At 40.2% G+C, this 20,576-nt stretch overlaps 1 protein-coding gene across 2 annotated transcripts in view; it reads right to left on the reverse strand.

The window, feature by feature from the left end:
- Positions 1-20,576, reverse strand: part of HACE1 (HECT domain and ankyrin repeat containing E3 ubiquitin protein ligase 1) — a 161,256-nt gene that overhangs the window by 26,736 nt on the left and 113,944 nt on the right. For both annotated transcript variants that reach the window (XM_040350164.1, XM_040350165.1), the window contains exon 20: positions 13,111-13,242. In XM_040350164.1, the coding sequence (XP_040206098.1) occupies positions 13,111-13,242 (132 nt within the window). The remainder of the gene's footprint in view (positions 1-13,110; positions 13,243-20,576) is intronic.

Consider the following 20,576-nt stretch of genomic DNA (forward strand, 5'->3'; position numbering starts at 1 on the left):
TGTTTAAGGTGCTCCCTTTCACATCACATACTAACGCAACTTTGTTAAAAGGACCGCCACCCAGACAGGTCTCTCCAGTAATCGATGAGCTTAGAACTAAAAGGCATGTCCCATACGGAACCAACATTTGAAATCACAAATTTCCACATACATCTATACCATTGTCTGGCACTGCTTACACACCCAAGACTGCAGCAGTCAGACATACAACCCTAGCCAAAGTGTTAAAATCAAGAACAGATCTAAAGACCATGGCATTAGTACACTTTAGCAAGCTATCACCAAGCACTGTGAAATTACATTACGGAACCCACCTCAATGCCTGCCATGGAGCTGTAGGCAGGATTTGCTAAAACCCTTGCCAGAGGGCAACTCGTTTGACTCAATGGCGCACCTGTGTGTTTTCAGTGTTAGCCTATTATCAGTGTGCATTGAGATTAGGTCTTTCACTGTGATGGAAGCTAGTTAGAGACCATGCCATTAGTACATTTCAGTAAGCCATCACCAGACACTGTGAAACATTATATGACCTATCCCAATGCTGTTAGCGAGCTGTGGGCAGGAGCTTCTATATCGTTGCCAAACTGTGTGTAAATAGTTGTACTCAAATGGCACACCTGTGGGTTTTCAGTGTTATCCTAGTATCCATGTACATCCATTTTTTTTATTTTTGGATAGAGTAAGGGAGGGTTTAAAACTCAGATTTTTTTTGCCATCTCTGTTCCATTGAGGAAACTTCATTTCCTGCTCCATAGCCAAAATTGAATGCGAGAGGAAATCCCTCCAAGGTGAGGGAATCCTGGGATGTCACCAGAATAAATGTTCCCATTAGAAGATTTCCCCTCTATCAGGTCTCATGTTTTTTTTTTTTTTTTTTTTTTTTAACATTTATTACATTTTCAAAGAATTCTCTTACAAACATTAAAAGCAAAAAATTATCTCATCTTCCAAACTCACCATCCCCCAGTCTTTCCCTTTTTCTTTCATCCCTACCAAGGATGAGCTCCGGCGTGTTCGCACAGCCCACGTGCAGAGCCCGCCAAGAAGTTGACACTGCGCTGATCACAGGCAGTGAGACAATGTCCCGATCTCTGCAGCCGTGCATCGGGACAAGGTTTCACTGCCTATGATTAGCACAGCGCAGACTTCCTGGCGGGCTCTACACGTGGGCTGTGCGAACACACTGGAGCTCATCCTTAATCCTTACCCTCCTTCCCGTCTTCTTTTCTCCCTGGTAACCTTCCCTATGCTTCAATACCCTTTTCCTTTACTCCGGTCGCTTCAGCGTGTTTTCTTGTTCTTTTAAATTTCAGTTTTCCCACACTTCCCCTATTTTTCCACTTTCATCCCACTCACTACATCGCAGTTGTTCCATTTTAGATCTGTATCCGACTTTTGTCATCCACTCACCTATTGATGGACCCTCTTGTTCCTACCAGTCTAGTGGGATTAGACTAAGCGGCATTCAATAAAATGTGGTATCAGTGTCTTTTTATAAAGTTTTATTGGGGTCTCTGTACTATGAAATAGGCATACTCATGGATCTTCGGGTATTTCTATAATCTCTTTAATCAGATACAACACTTCTTTCCAGTATTTTTTTTATTCTTAGGAAATATGGCCCACGTTTGGTGGGAATGTCCCAAGGTGTCACAGCCTCGCCAACAGTTTGGTTATTTTCCTATTTTATACTTGTGAATTTTATCTGGGGTTATATACACCATCTGGTCAAACACTTATAATTCTGTAGTGTTTATGTCCACTGCAGAACTATGGACCATTTTTTTTAATTCTGCTCAATTACAGCCCATTCACCTGTGCTCCCAGTTCCTTTCCCACTTTTTGATGTATGGCAGTTTTTCCCTTCCGGCTAACATCTGTAGTATTTTAAAGATTCGGGATATCCCATGGCTAGAATTCTTAGATGTACACAGCTGTTCTAGCGGTAATACATTTCCTCTGGATCTTATTGTTTGCAGTAACGATGTCACAAAATGCTCCAACTGAAAAAAAAAAAAAACGCTATGCATCGATCACCATCCATTCTTTTTTGTGCTTTAAATCATGTAGTGCAAGTAATTCCCAATTTTCCATTATGTCTTTAGACTGTGCATTCCCTTTTCTCGTCCTTTCCCCCGAATAATCTTTTTACCTGGTGAAAAATAACTTGTGTCCCTTAATGTGATTAATGGCGAGTTAAACTTCCAATTCGCTTTTTTATGCGTTAAATCCCAAATTTTTAATACTTCTAGTGCCAGTTCATGTGTATCTGTGTCTAAATCTCCATATTGTGGCGGAATCCAAACAAACAATTTTGTCCAACTGTGTACTACTCAAAGTTTTCTCTATTTGCACCCATTTTTTTGTTTATTTCTTTAAGAATGCATTAAAGTGAGAAACCTTAAGGCCTCATGCACACAGGACATTTAAAAAAACACACTGCTGCCAGGAAAAAGCAGTGTTAAAAATGTTAAAACAGAAAAAATAGAGAATACACCATGCTCCCTAATGGTGACTAAACACAATACAATTGAGTAAAATAATGAAAATGCATCTAACCCAGCAGTAAATGCAATGTAGTAAATCAAAGCAGCAGTGAAAAATTGTGCGACAACACAAATAATAATGCAAAGAAAAAAATGTGAAAAACTGCGCTATAAACCAACATGTAAATAAACAGTGGAAAATGTCTTAAAGTATAAACACAAATCCCACATATGGTGCATAAATATGAATATAACCCATGTGGTTGGATGTTAAATAATGTAAGAGTCCAATTGCCGGCAAATAAATGTCAGCAGACAGGAGAAAAAAGTCTTAATAAATGTAAAAAAAGAAGTGATTCGACAATAACAAAAATGTGAAGAAAGATCTAGGTTGACGCCAATACCACACCTGAATCCGGAATAGATCAAACACCAGGAGGATGGTCACAAGAAATCTGAGTGGATCCAGATCACTCATAAATAGCAACGGCTGGAGGGTTGGTGGAAATGATCCGACGAGTGGGAACGATCACCTCACTCACACCAGATATCCCGTACAGTACAGAGGGAAGAAATACTCGCATAGCATAATATTGTATGCACAAAGTTTAATAAGTAAAAAAAGCCAGATATACTCACAAAAGTATCTGAATAAAATGGCATTTAAAAACAAACAGCCGGCCGGCAAGCAGACACCCGTCCTAAGGGCGAAGACGTCAGCGCGTCAACTTCCCGACGAACGTTTCGTCTCACAAAGACGTCGCCCCCTGTGACCATCTTCCTGGTGTTTGATCTATTCTGGATTCAAGCGCTTCCTCCAGGCCTATCTAGCCTGTGTTCTGGTAAGCAGGCTTGTACTTCTGGTGAGGGGACACGAGTGGTATTGGTGTCAACCTAGATCTTTCTTCACATTTTTGTCATTGTGGAATCACTTATTTTTTTACATTTATTAAGACTTTTTTCTCCTGTCTGCTGACACTTATTTGCTGGCAATTGGACTCTTACATTATTTAACATCCAATCACATGGGTTATATTCATATTTATGCACCATATGTGGGATTTGTGTTGTTTATACTTTAAGACATTTTCCACTGTTTATTTACATGTTGGTTTATAGCGCAGTTTTTCTAATTTTTTCTTAGTGTTAAAAATGTGCTTTTAGCTTTTTTGAATAGAGTTTAAGAGCGTTTTTTTCTACTTTTTTGGGCGCCAAGGTTTTTACAGTAAAAAAAAACACTCCCTATAATGTCAAAACACCTAAAAACGCCAAACGTGGCAGGGTGTACAGGGTTTAGCAGCATTTTTTGGTGGTTTTTGTTTTTACAGCTTCTGGATGCGCAGGCTGTAATTTTTTTCTACTGCCCCTAAAGGCTTATGCCTCCAAGCGCCTCTGAAAGTTTGTGTGTGCGCATGTACACATAGGCCAACATGGAGAGGCATTTATGAGGCAGTTAAAAAAAAAAAAATCAGATGCCCCTAACAGCAGCTGTAAAAATGTCCTGTGTGCATAAGCCAAGGGCTTTACAATCACTTTAATTCTTACCCCTGTATATGTTTGTATACAGGCATACCCCACTTTTAAGTACACAATGGGGTTTATTTACCATCGCTGGAAAGTGCAAAATCAGGCTCACTTTTTTTTATTTATTTTTTATTTAACAAAAGGCCGATAGATTAAATTTATAGAAAGCTTTAGTAAAGCCAGCTAACATGTTGTGCAAAAAAAAAAAAAAAAAAGTAAAACCAATTTTATGTATCCAACAGTGCCCTTTTATATTCCCTGGTCATCTCTGGCATTATACTGATGCTTTCAACCAAAAATGTTAAATACTGGTAATAAACAAATTTTCAGCTTGTCGAGAAGATTTAAAGCCATGCTCACAATTACAAATGAATATTAATGCCCAAAAATATATTCTCTTTAAAACTTGCATATTCATTTGTTTAATTGTACAGTGAACCTTTAACCTTACAATTGAAAACCAATTTCAAAATAAAATGTGAGATATAATCCTGATAATAAATGTAAACAATTAATAAGTGTCTTATTTGTCCCCCTGTGAGTGTCGTGATGAGCTCCAGAATTGCATTAGGAAATGATGAGGACTGACTGTGCATATTTATCTTTTGCTAGTTAATAATGTGTATCTTTGCTATGCGCAATGTGCAGTAATGTTGGCTCCCTATCTTGCAATTACAGAAAAGCTTATTTGCATTGGAGCTCTTCACAGCACATTGGATTTATTTACTCAGTAGATTACATTTAGCAGACAATTCAAAATATGCACAGAAAGATAATTGCAGATAATACATTATTAGTCGCATTGTATATATGAAGGCGAGTCGTCAGAGCAGAATATTGTGAATATAGCGCTGTGCTGCCATACAGCCTGAAAAGGAAAAAAATATAGGTTTTGTAACAAAACACATGGCTTGAACAATTTGTGCTCTGATTATAGCAATTTACAAAAGGGAAATAACCAACATTTATTCTTTCCATGTACTCGTGTTTATTTTCTTACTGTATGTTGTCTCCCACTGTAGCATCATACAGGTAAACAGCATGCATTGGAAGATTCCCAAGCAAACAGCCATCAATTACAATATATCTGTATGCATCGTGGGAGTGGAAACCTTGAATTCTACAATTAATCCACAATTATATGCACATGGGAAAGGAAGACAGCATACCAGCTCATTAAACTGCATTGTTTAGTTTCCACAGATAGTGGGAAGATAATCCAAACTAATGTACAGAAAAAGCATCCTATATTTCCTGAGCTTCATTCTACATAAGAGACACAAATGGACACTAGCAGGCTTTTTAAGTAGTGTGATACCCAAGGCCTGACTAGGTTTACTGTGCCTTTAAAAAGTTTATTTGGGCCACGCTGGCAAAAACAAAACAATTCCTATTTCCATTTACAAGCATTGTCTACATATAGTCTACAATGCTATGTTTTGGCAACAAGACAGGAACTCCCCATCCCGCTCCCGAAGCAAAAATGGGGTTGGTCTGTGTGCTGCTCAGCCATTCAATAGAAGCTTTGTATTCAATGAATGAATGACTACAAAGCTCCTCTGGCTCGCTGAGGTGGAGAGGAGTGCGGATGTCGTCACAATCTTCCAGTGAATAGCAGAGCAGCACGCAGCCTGGCTCGATTTTGCTTCGAGAGCATAATCGAAGGAGGAGGGAAGTTCCCACCCTGCTGCCAGAACTTGGCACTGTACAGGCAGCCCCCAGGTTATGAACAAGATAGGGACTGTAGGTAGGTTCTAAAGTAAAATTTGTTTGCAAGTCGGAACAGTACATTTTTAAGTGCCACTCCAGCCTGTTCAGTGATGTGAAAGGTTTTGGGCGATTCTGCATGTGCAGTCGTGTTATTTGGGGCTCTTGTGGCCATGCAGTACTACAGTGTGGGATGTGCTGCAAGATCACTACTCGGCAGCATTAGGGACCAGTGTGGAGCGCAAACAGCCGGCAGGGATGTCACGCCACCTCCGTTCGTAAGTAGGAATCGTTCGTAACGCGAGGACTGCCTGTATACTGAATGTACCTGATGCTATATCTAGTTTATACAGAGAAAATTATGAAAGAGAAACTAAATTGAGCTTCGGTTAATCCTGAGACTTGCTGCCACATCCCAAACTAATTTGAGAAAACAGAAAGAACCCCAAGGGATAGTGCGGGCAGGAAGCCAAAACAGGATACCGTGAAAGAGTACAAAAAGTATGTAAAAGTATAAATGTTATTTGATTATAAAACAGATAATATTTAAAAGCAATTGTGGAACAGCATAATTCAAAATATAGGTACAGCTACTCAATTGCCGCAATTCACAATTGTACTGATAGACACAAGTCAAAAAACAGATCGTGATTGCAGTACCAACTCTACATGTTTCGGATCAGCATAAAAGGCATACAATTCCTGTTATGATGGGTACAATTCCTTCTTCAGGAGTTGAGCGTGAGCTGGCTGTTATATTTCTATAGAACAAATATATGTAAATAAGTAAATATAACAATAAACAAAGATTTAATTTTTTTTGGCCCTTAGCCAATTACGTTTTTAATAAGAAAATGCAGAGAGAAAAAAAGAAAAAAAAAAAAAAGAGAAAGGGGAAAGGAGAAGAAAAAAAAAAAAAGAAAAAAGGGAAAAAAAGGAAAATGAAAAAATGAGAAATGGCAGACAAATATGTCATAAAGAATGGGTACTTACAAATTGTATATTCCAACGGCATATAGGATACACAGCGTTATTGCATATCAAAAAATGAGGAGCCAGAAAAAATAGTGGCTTGTAAAAGTTTTTCATTGAGCCTCAAAACGGAGTAAGAATACCTGGTGGTTTATTCCCCAGGCATCATTTCTGGGCATTTTAAGACGCAATTACTGGCTTTAGAATTTTATAGATCTGCATTCTGCGTTCTAGGTTTCCTGCCAGAGAACGTGAAGCAGCAAGTCAGAGCCCTGCCCCCCCCCCCTCTTAGATTTTGGTTCCTGTGAGCTCTGACTTGCTGCTTCATGTTCTCTGGCAGGAAACCTAGAATGCAGATCTATAAAATCCTAATATAAAGCCAGTAATTGCGTCTTAAAGAGCCCAGAAATGATGTCTGGGGAATAAACCACCAGGTATTCTTACTCCGTTTTGAGGCTCATTGAAAAACTATTACAAGCCACTATTTTTCTGGCTCCTCTAATTTTTTGATATGTGATCACATCCATTTGCAATAACGCTGTGTATCCTATCACGATCTGTTTTTGACTTGTGCCTATCAGTACAATTGTGAATTGCGGCAATTGAGTAGCTGTACCTATATTTTTTTGTTTCAATATTTTTTATTGAATATTTTTCCAGGGATAACAAGGAAAATAGGGAGAAATGACATACACAGGGGAAATGACATACACATCTTCCATGGTGCTTGCGTGACGGAAAACAGAAGAGAACAGTAGTCACAAATCAAAAATCAAAACAATGTAACAGAACTTTTTTAGAATCCTCAAACATTTGGGCCATATGGACCAACAGGCATCAAACTGTTTGCATTTCATATTGTTGATAGCTATAAGTCTTTCAAATGTGTAATTCCTATGGGTCCCTGCAACTATGTCCGACACGTTTATAGCCTTATTGGATTTCCAATGTCGTAGAATCATGGTACGCGTTTCTAGCAGTATGTGGGTGACAACTGGTCTCATGTTGCATGGGTATCTGTCGATATCTATGTGAAGGAGGGCTAAAGCCGGATCAGGTGATGATATCACCCCCGTCAAAGTCGAAATGAGTCGGAAGACTTGGTTCCAAAGGCCTTTTATAGTAGGACAGTGCCACAGCATGTGTAGGAGATTACCTGTGTGTCCACACGCTCTCCAGCAGCTGGGTGACGCTCCCGGGAAGAATGTGGCTATTCTTAGTGGGGTGTAATGCCACCTGTTAGCTATTTTGATTGTCAATTCCCAGTGTTTAACACAATGAGAGGCTTTGTGAATAGCCTTAAAGGCATGTGTCCATTGCTCTGTCGAGAAAGTGGTATCTAGGTCCACCTCCCATTTTGTCATTGCTGCCGTTTTGGAGAACACTAATTTGTCTTGAAACATATTATAGAAGAACGATATGCCTTTGGTATCTGTTTTGGCTGTAGAGTAAAACTTCCAGACTGTGCTCGGAAGAGTAATAGATGGTGGTGGCAATGTTTGTAGATAGTGTGTGATTCTCAAACAGTTGAACCGTGCGTTATTGTGTAGGTGGTATTGTGTCATGAGTTGGTCAGCCGACTGCAGTGTGTCACCCACGTACAGGTCTGATATACTCGCGATACCCTGTGTAGTCAGGCTTTTGACAGTCAACATTGGTATTTTAGCTTCCAGCAGCTGCAGGGGCAGTGCATAGTCAATGTCATGTACGTCCTGTCGTTTGCTTTCTACGAGGAATCTCCAGGCCTTTAATGACGTCCGTGTTGTGGGGGTAGCTTGGTCAGGTCCCAAGGCGCCCATCTGTCGCTTAGTAGTAGTAGTTTTAGGTCCTTAGTCGGTGACATGGCTTTTTCCATCCTTACCCATAAAGGATTGTTAGAGTCATGGAACCAGTGTTTGATTTGGTCTAAACGTGTCGCCCATAAATAGTCATGAATGTCCGCTAGGCCCGCCCCACCTACTCTCTTGTGTGACAGTAAATTGTTTCGTGAGCATCTAGCCTTTTTTCCGTTTCATACATACTTCCAGCTGAGCTGTGCTAAGTTCTTGAGATATAGGTGAGGTATGTGGATCGGTATTGTGCGGAACACAAAGTATTTGCGGCAAAATTAGCATTTTATAGGCAGAAATCCTGCCCAGCCAAGATACTTCTCTTTTAGACATATGCCGCAGCTGAGCTTCCAGTTTGTTCACCAGCGGGGACATGTTGGCTCTGGCAAGTGCCGAGACCTTATTCGTAAGCGTTATACCCAAATATGTGAGTCTACCCTGACTCCAGGTGTATGGCAATTGGCGTTGTGGATTAAGTTTTGTGCTGGGTTGCACGCCCATGTCCAAAATCAGTGATTTGTTGAAGTTAACCTTATAATATGATATCTCCCCAAAGGACGTGAGGACATTATGGGCTTCCTTCAGGGACGTAGATGGGTTAGATAGTAGCAGTATGACATCGTCCGCGAAGAGATTGATGGTGTGCATATCAGATCCAAACTGGAAGCCCGTAATTGCTGGGTTCGACCTTATGGCTTCAGCTAAGGGTTCAATCATCAGGTTGAATATGGTCGGAGACAGGGGGCACCCCTGTCTCGTTCCATTCGTAATGGGAAATGGCCTAGAAAGAAATCCTGAGGAATACACAGTAGCAGAGGGACATGAGTAGAGAGCCAGTATAGCTCTTAAGATGGAACCCTGGAACCCAAATTTGTTCAAAACCATTTCCATATAAGTCCAGTGGACCCGGTCAAACGCCTTCTCTGCGTCACCTATATTTTGAATTATGCTGTTCCACAATTGCTTTTAAATATTTATCTGTTTTATAATCAAATACAATTTATACTTTTACATACTTTTTGTACTCTTTCACGGTATCCTGTTTTGGCTTCCTGCCCGCACTATCCTTGGGGTTATTTCTGTTTTCTCCATCTAGTTTATACAGCACATCCAGCAGGCACATCTGTTAGTGAAGGAAATGCCATTTTGGCCCAAATAAAATATTTATAGGCATAGTAAACATGGAGTTAGGCTTTAAAGTGACATTAATAATTTCCTTATTGTCCTAAAATAATCCACACACAGCCACTACTTAGAAAGGAGCGTCAGGTGCCTTCAGACAAAATTAAGTCAGCAGCTACAATTACTGTACCTGTTAACTTTTAATACAAGGACACTTACATGTCCAAGGATCCCGTCATGTCGGCACCCTACCCGGTTCTTCAAGGGAAACAGGAAGTGAAGCTTTGTGGCTTCACAGCCTGTCTCCTACTGCGTATGCCCGAGTTGCACTGTGCCTTTTAAACGGTCCCATAGTTATTTGGAACCCATTATGTGTGCAACAACATTTAACCTTTACAATCAATCACTTTAAGGTCAAGGCAGTATTTTTACAATTTTTTTTCAGTTGAAAAAGATCACAGCAGTTGAATAAACTTGTGTGTGGAAAGACTAAGTATGAATGGCACTCATACAGTATGGTTTTCTCTTAAAGGATAATGACTTCAGTGTAAAATATAGTTTGTTAGCATAAATGTGAAGGTTTAAGAAGAGAGTACCTGAGGTCTCAACATCACAGATGAACGCAAGTAATATGTTGTGTAACCAACGAAATAAGTCACAAGCAATCTGTAGTAAAATACAGTTTCAGACAATTCTTACGCAAGGCCTCATGTACACTCGGCAGTGTTTTTCAAATGCATTTAGGTGTACTTGGAAGCTTTCACGCGCATCAATAATTGGGTGATAATTCCATTGATAAAATAAAAAACTGCGCTGATCTACATACGGCGGGGAAAACAATTTGATCCCCTGCAGATTTTGTAAGTTTGCCCACTTACAAAGAAATGAAGGGTCTATAATTTTTATGTATTTTAAATGATAGACAGAATATCAACCAAAAATCTCCCAAAAGACACAAAATAAATGCTATAAATTAAGTTGCAATTCAGTGAGTAAAATATTTGATGCCCAAGCAAAACATGACTTCGTACAAACATGACTTGGTGGAGAAACCCTTGTTGGCAAGCACAAAGGAGTTGGTGACCAACAGTGGCGTCTCCAGCTTTCATATTTAGGGGGGGAGCATGGGGGGACAGGGACAAAAGTAGGGGGGCCAACTATAAAATGCTATTTTTCCATTTATTGTAACATGAAAAGGACAACCTCATTACAGTGGTGGGACCTTACAACAGTCAACTTTTATTCACATGCTTTAAACATGGGAAAAAAACCTGTTTCTGAAACTTCTCAAAATGTGATTAGTGCTTTGGAGTTTGAATAAGATCTGCAGTGCTTACCTTTTTAAAGCGGAAGCAAAGATGACAATTTTTTTTTTTTTTAAATCTTCTCCCTGCAAGGTAAAGTCATAATGTGCTATTATGCAATGCATACTAGCACATTATGAAAGACATACCTTGAAACAAAGGCCTCCAGGGCTTGAAATCTCACCTGGTCTTCTTTCTGGGTTTGCAGGCTCCAGTCCTTTGAGTGACCGAGCAGAGTTGACATCACTCCGGCGCATGCGCATGGTAGACCGTTTACAGCAGAGTCTCTGAAGGAACGGCATACCGATGCCAGTGACGTCACTGGCTGCAGAGACACTGAATATCTCCTAAATGGTGCACGTTTAGGAGATTTTCCTTGTACCTACAGGTAAGCTGTAGTATAAGCTTACCTGTAGAAAGAAGCGTTCAGGGGGATTTTACTACCACTTTATTTAAAATCCCCATCAGTCCCTGTTTCAGCTAGGATATGACAAATTCTGATTAGTGAATGGCTGTCCCTGCTTGACAGAAGTCGATTTGTGTGGATGGAGGAATCTATCCATCTATCTCTCTACATCTACCCCCATCTAACATCAGCTTAACTTTCCCTGTAAAAATATTCTGGTCATGCTTGCATCTTTGGATTTACTGATATATTTTTTACAAGCAGTGTTCACTGGTTAACCTTTACATGAGCAAGAAGGATGGAAAACTCCAAGCTGCTCTAGTTTATATCCAATTTGTGTGGATAGGGCCGCAAGCGAATGGCTAATGGCATATATACCCCAATAGAATTTTTTGGCAGATCTTAAATAAAATGAAACAAAGCAATCTCTACGTGATGTGCTAAACTCAAAAAATTCTCTGTCAATATCAATAGAATGAAAAAATGGGAGGTACTGCATTGGATTATAAAAAAAAAAAAAATATATTACTGTATAGCAACAGCTATTGATAATCACACCCAGCTAAAATCACATTTTATTTGGGTCCTGAGAGACTATCCCAAAAATAAAATACTAAAAGTTATAAAGGAGTTTATGCTATAGAAACAGGCACTTAGAGATGTTCTTGCGTACGGTTGTATACTTTGCAGAGCGCCCCAGGGCTTCCAGGGTGCTTTGCAGGGCACATGCGTGCACATATGAATGAATGAATGAAAACTTATATAGCGCAACACATGCGAACTTAATCGCCTCTGGGCGCTTGTTGTTCCTGTCTCCTTTGGTATCAAAAGAGGAGTCTTGATCTTTCTCCTGAACGCCAAGTGGTTCTCCTCCAACCGAATGCTGGTTGGTAAAGCGTTCCATAGTCTAGGCCCTTGGACCGCGAATCTCCTTTGGACTTGTATCTGGCTTTGGGTATCTGGAGGAGATTTTGATTGGTGGATCGCAGAACGCGATTGGGATTATGAGCTTTTATTTTTTCGCATAGATAATGGGGAGCATTCCCATAGATACATCTATGCGTTAGACAGAGTGCTTTAAAAGTGATTCTGTCTTTTACTGGTAACCAGTGAAGGTGAGATTGATTCCCAAGGTTTTTTCCCAGTCACAAGTCTAGCGGCCGTATTTTGAACGACTTGTAGACGAGCGATTTGGTACTTGGGGAGTCCGAGGTAAAGGGCATTTGCATAGTCCAATCTGGAGTTTACAATAGCTCCCATCACGACCGCTATGTCTTCCTTGGGAATAAAAGGAGTGAGTTTGCGTAGTAGGCGCAGCAGATGGTGAGATTCGCTGAATACTGACCCTATTTGTGCATCCATTGTCATGTAGGAGTCAATATGTTCATATTTTAGTAGTAACAGTAGTAGGTTAGTGCAAGTCACAATTTGACTTTAAAAGTAAATATTCTAGTAATTTTTATGGAAATTTACATACATACATACATACATACATACATACACATTATATATATATATAATTACATTACACACACACATATATAACCATACACACGCAACACTTCTAATAAACGTTAATTCACTGTTTGCTTATTGCAGATACACTAACGTTTTTTGTTTAACATTCATAGAAAATATTTATCTTCTATAAAACACAGAAAAATAATGTCAAAATTGTAAAAGGTTTCCTGTAAAAGCCATTACAAAATACTGGTCAATATTTTCAAGTAAAAAAAAAAAAAACGAAAAATTCAGCTCACCAATTCAAACTCATCAAACAGCTGTATTAGAGATGGTGGTATAAACATATGAAAGCCCTGTAAAAATCCATTGATTTGTGGCTGAATGGCTCTTGTCATGCGAAGTTCAGTAACAAGCTGGACATACTCTGCCTGGAAAAAAAAAAAAAATCCACAATTGACATAAGTGCTGTCTGATGGCTACTATGGTAACTTGTAATCCAACATCTATACAAAGCTTTACATTTTTTTTTTTTTTTTTTCACTCAGGAAACCAAAATGATCAGTGAAAAACAAAACCCAATTGTCATGAAAACTGTTCCATCACTTTGCATCATTTTTCCTGTCGCCATCAAGTATGCTTTTCAAGTACCACTGTATATTAGGCATAGCACTATTGTATTGCACAAATAATTTTTTAAGATAACACGACTGCAAATTACTAAAAGTACAAATAAATGCATCCTAAATATCATATAATAAGATTAATCTTGCAACATTAGCAGATAAGAAAACATGCAGAGGTATAGTGACACCTAGTGGAAGGCCAAGAGTGAATTATTTGCTAAAAATGAATACTGAAGGGCTAGTCAACTTAAGCCAAAATAATGCTTTACGATCTGAAAACGAGGAGAGGCTTTATAAACTATAGTAAAATCAGGGCACTTAAGTCCACATACTATCACCTCCTTATGATTCATGCTCACCTCTAAGTTTATTCACGTTCCAATGCTTTCATTCTTGCCCAAGACATTAAAGAACACAACAAAGCCAACCACAGCAACAAACAGCCAACGGGACCATACCATTATCTGTATTTAATTTGCTGCATGCATGCTGTGCATACAGGCATGGCTTTGCTGCTAAATTATTGACCCAATTTTCATTGGCCTTACGTAAAATCTTGAAACGAGTATAGAAGCATAAAAAAAGTGCTCTTATTCCTCTTTCAAGTATAGCACTGTAAAACAAACCTACATGCTAAATGTATATTCTTGTCAGAAAGAATCATTAGTGCGCATAACATATAAGACTGGTAGCGGAATACTCCCGCGCCATCACCGAGAGTGAAAAAAACAATGTATATGACAACTGCTGCAAACAGTTGAATCCGTGACCAATAAGTGTATATGTATAAGTGATGTTATGCTGTTGAACTAAAAGTGTAACCAATGTGTCACAAAATGATAAACATACCAAAAATTAAAACACAATAAAAATGTGTGCTCAAGGTGGCAGTGTAAACTAAGCGTGCAAATAAACGCATCAAATAACAGATTCCTTACAATCAAGCAAATTTGCATAACAAACCAGATGACATGTATAACAAACGTAGGTGATTAATCAATCAGTGCTCATCAAGCTGATGGATATACACTGAACAGTGAGAACGTGCGACAAGTAACAAGTCTCCAAGGCAGTTTTCTTGAGATTAAGGTGAAAAACAGTGGCGTGTAGTGCTACAGTCCTAACCGTGCAAACTGAGGACTATAAAAAAAAGGCGTCTCTTCCTTCCATTAGTGGTGCAACGGATCGTGACCGATCCGTGATCCGAACGGGTCGACCTGTTCGGATTCGGCGCACAACGCGATCCGCTGCCTCGACCTTAGGAAAGGCAGTGGCTTCGGCCTAGCTCCGGAGCGGTCGGCCATCTTGGTACACCCGGCAACGGCGGCTGACTAGGTGCGCGCTGACGTCATCACCCCTCCCTCAACTGCTCGTGGATCTTCTAGCCGGCTTCTATTCTGCAAGAGCGTGTCAAAATTACAGTGAGTTTTGGCAATGTTGGACTGGATATTACAGTGATGAGTGGGGGCAATGTTGGACTGGACATTACAGTGATGAGTGGGGGCAATGGTGGATATATTACAGTCAGTGGGGGCAAAGGTGGATATTATTACAGTGGGGAGATGACGAGGATATTACAGCAGTGAGGGAGATGATGTGGATATTACAGCAGTGGGGGAGATGACGTGGATAATACTACAGCAGTGGGGGAGATGACGTGGATATTACAGCAGTGGGGGAGATGACATGGATATTACAGCAGTGGGGGAGATGACGTGGATAATACTACAGCAGTGGGGGAGATGACATGGATATTACAGCAGTGGGGGAGATGACGTGGATAATACTACAGCAGTGGGGGAGATGACGTGGATATTACAGCAGTGGGGGAGATGACATGGATATTACAGCAGTGGGGGAGATGACGTGGATATTACAGCAGTGGGGGAGATGACGTGGATAATACTACAGCAGTGGGGGAGATGACGTGGATAATACTACAGCAGTGGGGGAGATGACGTGGATAATACTACAGCAGTGGGGGAGATGACGTGGATAATACTACAGCAGTGGGGGAGATGACATGGATATTACAGTGGGGGGTGATGTCTGTGGATATTACAGTGGGGTGGGGGGGTGTATATTACAGTGGGGGGGGGGATGTGGATATTACAGTGGGGGAGATTATTTTTTTTGCGGATCCGAAAAATGATGCGATCCGTGACTCCTGATCCGAACCGTGAGTTTTTTGATCCGTTGCACCCCTACCTTCCATGCAATGACACCTCTGTTTGAAGTGGCCTCTCACCTTACTGCTGCAAGGTAGCAGCATGGGAAAACCAGTGGTTGCAATATCTTCTGGGGACCGTTACATAAGCGGCTGGAGGTTTAATTGATTTTCCTCATCAAATAACAGATTCTTTACGATCAAGCAAATAACAAATTATTTGCACAACAAACCAGATGACACGTATAACAAACGTAGGTGATTAGTCAATTGGTGCTCATCAAGCTGATCGACATACACAGAACAGTGAAGTAACAAGTGGCTGGTGGTTTAACCACTTAAGGACCTGCTTATATATATATATATATATATATATATATATATATATATATATATATATATATATATATATATATATATATATATATGTCCTGTTTTTAAAGATGGATATCTCGGTAACGGCTGCAGCTGCCACAACCGAGGTATCCATCTTTAGCATGAGCGGTTCTGTAAACGATAACGGCGGTCTCCGCGGCGGATTCGCCGCGAGAGCACCGTTATCGTCGGCGTGAGAGGGCTCCAGTCGCTTACCGGAGCAGTCGGTAGCGGCGGAGGCGATCGGGTCTGTCAGCCTGCTGTGTGGGGATGCGAGTGAGAGCAAGATGGCCCCAACCCTTCCCATAGCCTAGCAGGGCGGACGTGATGTCAAAACGTCAGTCCCGCCCATGCGTCTTAAAGGCACATTTTTTAAATGTCATTTTTTCAAATGACAAAATTTCCATTAATTTTTTTGCATGTAAGTCTAAATATGAGATCTGAGGTCTTTTTGACCCCAGATCTCATATTTAAGAGGACCTGTCATGCTTTTTTCTATTGCAAGGGATGTTTACATTCCTTGTAATAGGATCAAATTTGTTTATTTTTATTTTCAGTGTAAAAAATAATAAAATAAATAAAAATAAATAAGAAAACCAAAAACATTTTTTTTTTTTAAAGCGCCCCGTCGAGCTCGCGCGCAGAAGCGAACGCATACGTGAGTAGCGCCCGCATATGAAAACGGTGTTCAAACTACACAAGTGAGGTATCACCGCAATCGTTTGAGCGAGTGCAATAATTCTAGCCCTAGACCTACTCTGTAGCTCAAAAGATGCAACCTATAGAATTTTTTAAACGTCGCCTATCGAGATTAAGGGTAAAATTTTGACGCCATGCCACGAGCGGGTGCAATTTTTAAGCGTCACATGTTGGGTATCATTTTACTCGGCGTAACATTATCTTTCACAATATATAAAAAAATTGGGCCAAATTTATTGTTGTCTTATTTTTTTAATTAAAAAAAGTCAATTTTTTTCCAAAAAAAGTGCGCTTGTAAGACCGCTGCGCAAATACGGTGTGGCAAAAAGTATTGCAATGACCGCCATTTTATTCTCTAGGGTGTTAGAAAATATATATATATAATGTTTGGGGGTTTTAAGTAATTTTCTAGCAAAAAAAACAGTTTTAGTGTTGCAAACACCAAATCTGAAAAACACCTAAGGTCCTTAAGTGGTTAAAACAATCTTTATTTACTTTCAGGGTCCTTCTCCAATTGTCCCAAGAATCAATGCTGGGTGGTGGACGTTGATTCCTCTAGAATGCGATCTCACTCTTACCTAGAGATGTAGAGGGAAGAAGGGGAATGCCTATATAGTGTAGTATGTAATATATTTATATGATAAAAACAAAACACTAAAACACTCACATTTAGCAAGATGGAACACAATACATCATCCACGAGCACCAAGCTCTTTCCCAATCTCAACACGCATCGTCACACGTTTCCCCGATGAAGTCACATGATTGTGACTATACGCGTCAGGTTGGCCGACAGGCACACCGGAAGTGACGTGGGAACGAGTTTGGCGCTCGTGGATGATGTATTGTGTTCCATCTTTCTAAATGTGAGTGTTTTAGTGTTTGTTTTTATCAAAGAAATATATTACATACTACACTATATGGGCATTCCCCTTTTTACCTCTACATCCCCCTCCCCCTCTGAGTGAGAGTGGGATCACATTATAGAGGAATCGCCGTCCACGACCCAGCACTGATTCTTGGGACAATGAGAGAAGGACCCTGAAAGGAAATCATGATGTATTTTAACCACCAGCCACTTGTTACTCGTCATATCTTCACTTTTCAGTGTATGTCGGTCAGCTTGATGAGCACCGATTGACTAATCACCTACGTTTGTAACAAGTGAACTATTTGCGCTGTAAAGTGTTATACAAATTAATGTGTGTGTGCATATAACCACATACATATACAAGTACAAAAAATGGGTGGGGAAAGTCCAAAAAAGGGATTGGAGGGCTTGACACACTCCAGCATCCGACCACTGGATATACGAGTTCGCCACTCGTCGGATTGATGCAGCAATTTCGATTTTAAATGTGAGTTTTTAAGTGCTTTTAAAATAAACTTTTCACGTCTGACTGGGCTACGCTGTGGTTGTCTATTCCACTTCCCCCCATGTATGACTGCCACATCTGAGTGTCCGGACTGAGCCACAGATAGAGGGGAAGTGTTGGAGGCACAGATTTATTGCGAGTCCGCACTCGTGGAGGAAGGTCTTTTATGTTATATTGTTCATGTGAGTGCATTACTACCTGGGCATTCCTGGGGGGTTTTTGTTTATTGTTGATGATATCACACGATCAGGCTTGTCCTTCTCTCTTACCCCACATACACTACCGAGATCCTCATACATAACAAGAGCCGATTCGTGAACCATTGGGGACACGGGACTCCTAACCCTGGAGAATCAGTAAGGGAGAGGAAGGAGGGACTGACGAGCTCGGCGTTCGTGGATAAGAGCCCCAGTTTTTTCACCTACATGTGAGTGCATCTCCACTGGTTTAAATCAGAAGACATTGCTACCCCTCTCTGTGACGTTATCACACCATTTGGTTTCTACCCTTTTTACTTTTTCATGTAATACACTTTATGGAGACCCGTATGTAATATCCAACAACGGACCACACCCATCAGGATCAGGCTGATTTAATCCAGCTTGCCAGATTAGAGGTGAGCTGCTGGGATCACTAGAGGTGCATATATGAGATCTTGGTTACGGCTCACTCTCTATCTTTCACCCTTTTTGGATACAAGGCCTCCTTCTTCTGAAATACTTTGACCCTTATTTTTATTTTTATTTTTATATTTATTTTTATTTCTATTTTTATATTTTATTTTTATTGTTGTGTTTTTCAACATTTTTCACTTCACAACGTTATTGATTGGATTAAGTATTGATGAACTGCACCCCTACATGGTTGGATTTTGTTGTACCTGGACCTCTTCAGCACTGTGCCCTCGATTAAGGACTATTCAACAATATTGTTTACTGGTATATTAGTGTCACTCCCCTTTTTTGGACTTTCCCCACCCATTTTTTGTACTTGTATATGTATGTGGTTATATGCACACACACATTAATTTGTATAACACTTTACAGCGCAAATAGTTCACTTGTTACAATTATCACTTTTTGTCTATCGAGGTAGACCTCTTTTTTATTTGCAGCAGTATCCCCACTTTTCACTTGTCCCCTCACTCTTGACAGCGCAGGAGTTCACTTCACTTATAAATCACCTACGTTTGTTATACAGGTCATCTGGTTTGTTGTGAAAAATCATTTGTTAGACAACTTTCACACTGAGCTGCCCATAGCATCAGCGGTAAAATGCTGCCATTTTTACCGCTGAGGCTCCAGTGTGAAAGCCTGCAATAGAGCAGCACTTTTAGGGCAGATTGAAGGCGCTATTTTTAACGATATAGCGCCTGCAATACGCCCTCAGTGTGAAAGGGCTCTTATTTGCTTGATTGGAAGGAATCTGGTATTTGATGAGTTTATTTGCACATTTTGTTACACTGCCACCTTTTGCACCCCTTTATTATTGCAGTTTCATTTTTAGTACGTTTATCATTTTGTGACACATTGGTTACACTTTAGTTCAACAGCACATTACTTATCATACACATTAGTGCGCATAGCACTTAAATTACCTCTAGTGAAGGTTAGTAAATATGCAGAAGGTTCTTACAGACTGTACCAAAGTAATAATTCCAACAGCATTCTGAGAGTCGGTTCACACTGGGGCGACTTGGGATCCGACTTGAGGTCGTCCCAAGTCGCGCTGTAGAGAAAAACAATGTAAGTGAATGGGAGCGGTGTTAATACACACTACTCAAGTCGCTCCGACTTCAGAAGAGGTTCCTGTACTACTTCAATCCGACTTGTAGGCGATTTGTACCCATTGATTTCAATGGAAGTCGCCTCCAAGTCTGATCACTGTCTTAACTGAAGCGACTTTCCAGGAAGATGACATACATTTCTCAGGCAAACCTCTCTCTCCCCCTCCCTCCCCTAGAGCTGATTGTTGTTTGATTGGCCACTGGAAAGTCTCCTGTCCTGGAGACGACTTCAAGTCATGTTGTAAATCGCCCCAGATCGCCCTGTGGTTCATGCTCAAGTCGTGTCTGAGTCGCCTCTGAAAGTCGCGTCGCCCTAGTGTGAACCGAGGAGAGTATTTTTTTTTTTTTACAATAGCTACTTTCCATGTGTACACACTAAAGGGTTTATTAAATATCAAAAACAAAATGGACATTGTAAAGTAACTAATGATATATAATTTTGCAGAGCTGTGACTACACCAAATGGAAGAAAGTTAAAATTTGTTTGGATGCTGTAACTGTACAATAATGTGCTTTGTATTATCATTAAAGGCCATTAAGTGTACCTTTCATGAATGTGTTCGGCTGACCTGTGACAAAACAAATGAATGGGATAATGACATTTGGTTTTCTGCAATACAATTACACAGAGAAAACAACATTTAGTAGAATGGTGCTGCCATTATTAAACAGTGTATTTGGGAATGTAGCAGCAGCTTGAATTCTGTATGTCAAGTGCTCTGACATTAACAAAGTC

Source organism: Rana temporaria, chromosome 4 (assembly GCF_905171775.1).
Source record: "Rana temporaria chromosome 4, aRanTem1.1, whole genome shotgun sequence".
Lineage (NCBI taxonomy): Eukaryota > Metazoa > Chordata > Amphibia > Anura > Ranidae > Rana > Rana temporaria.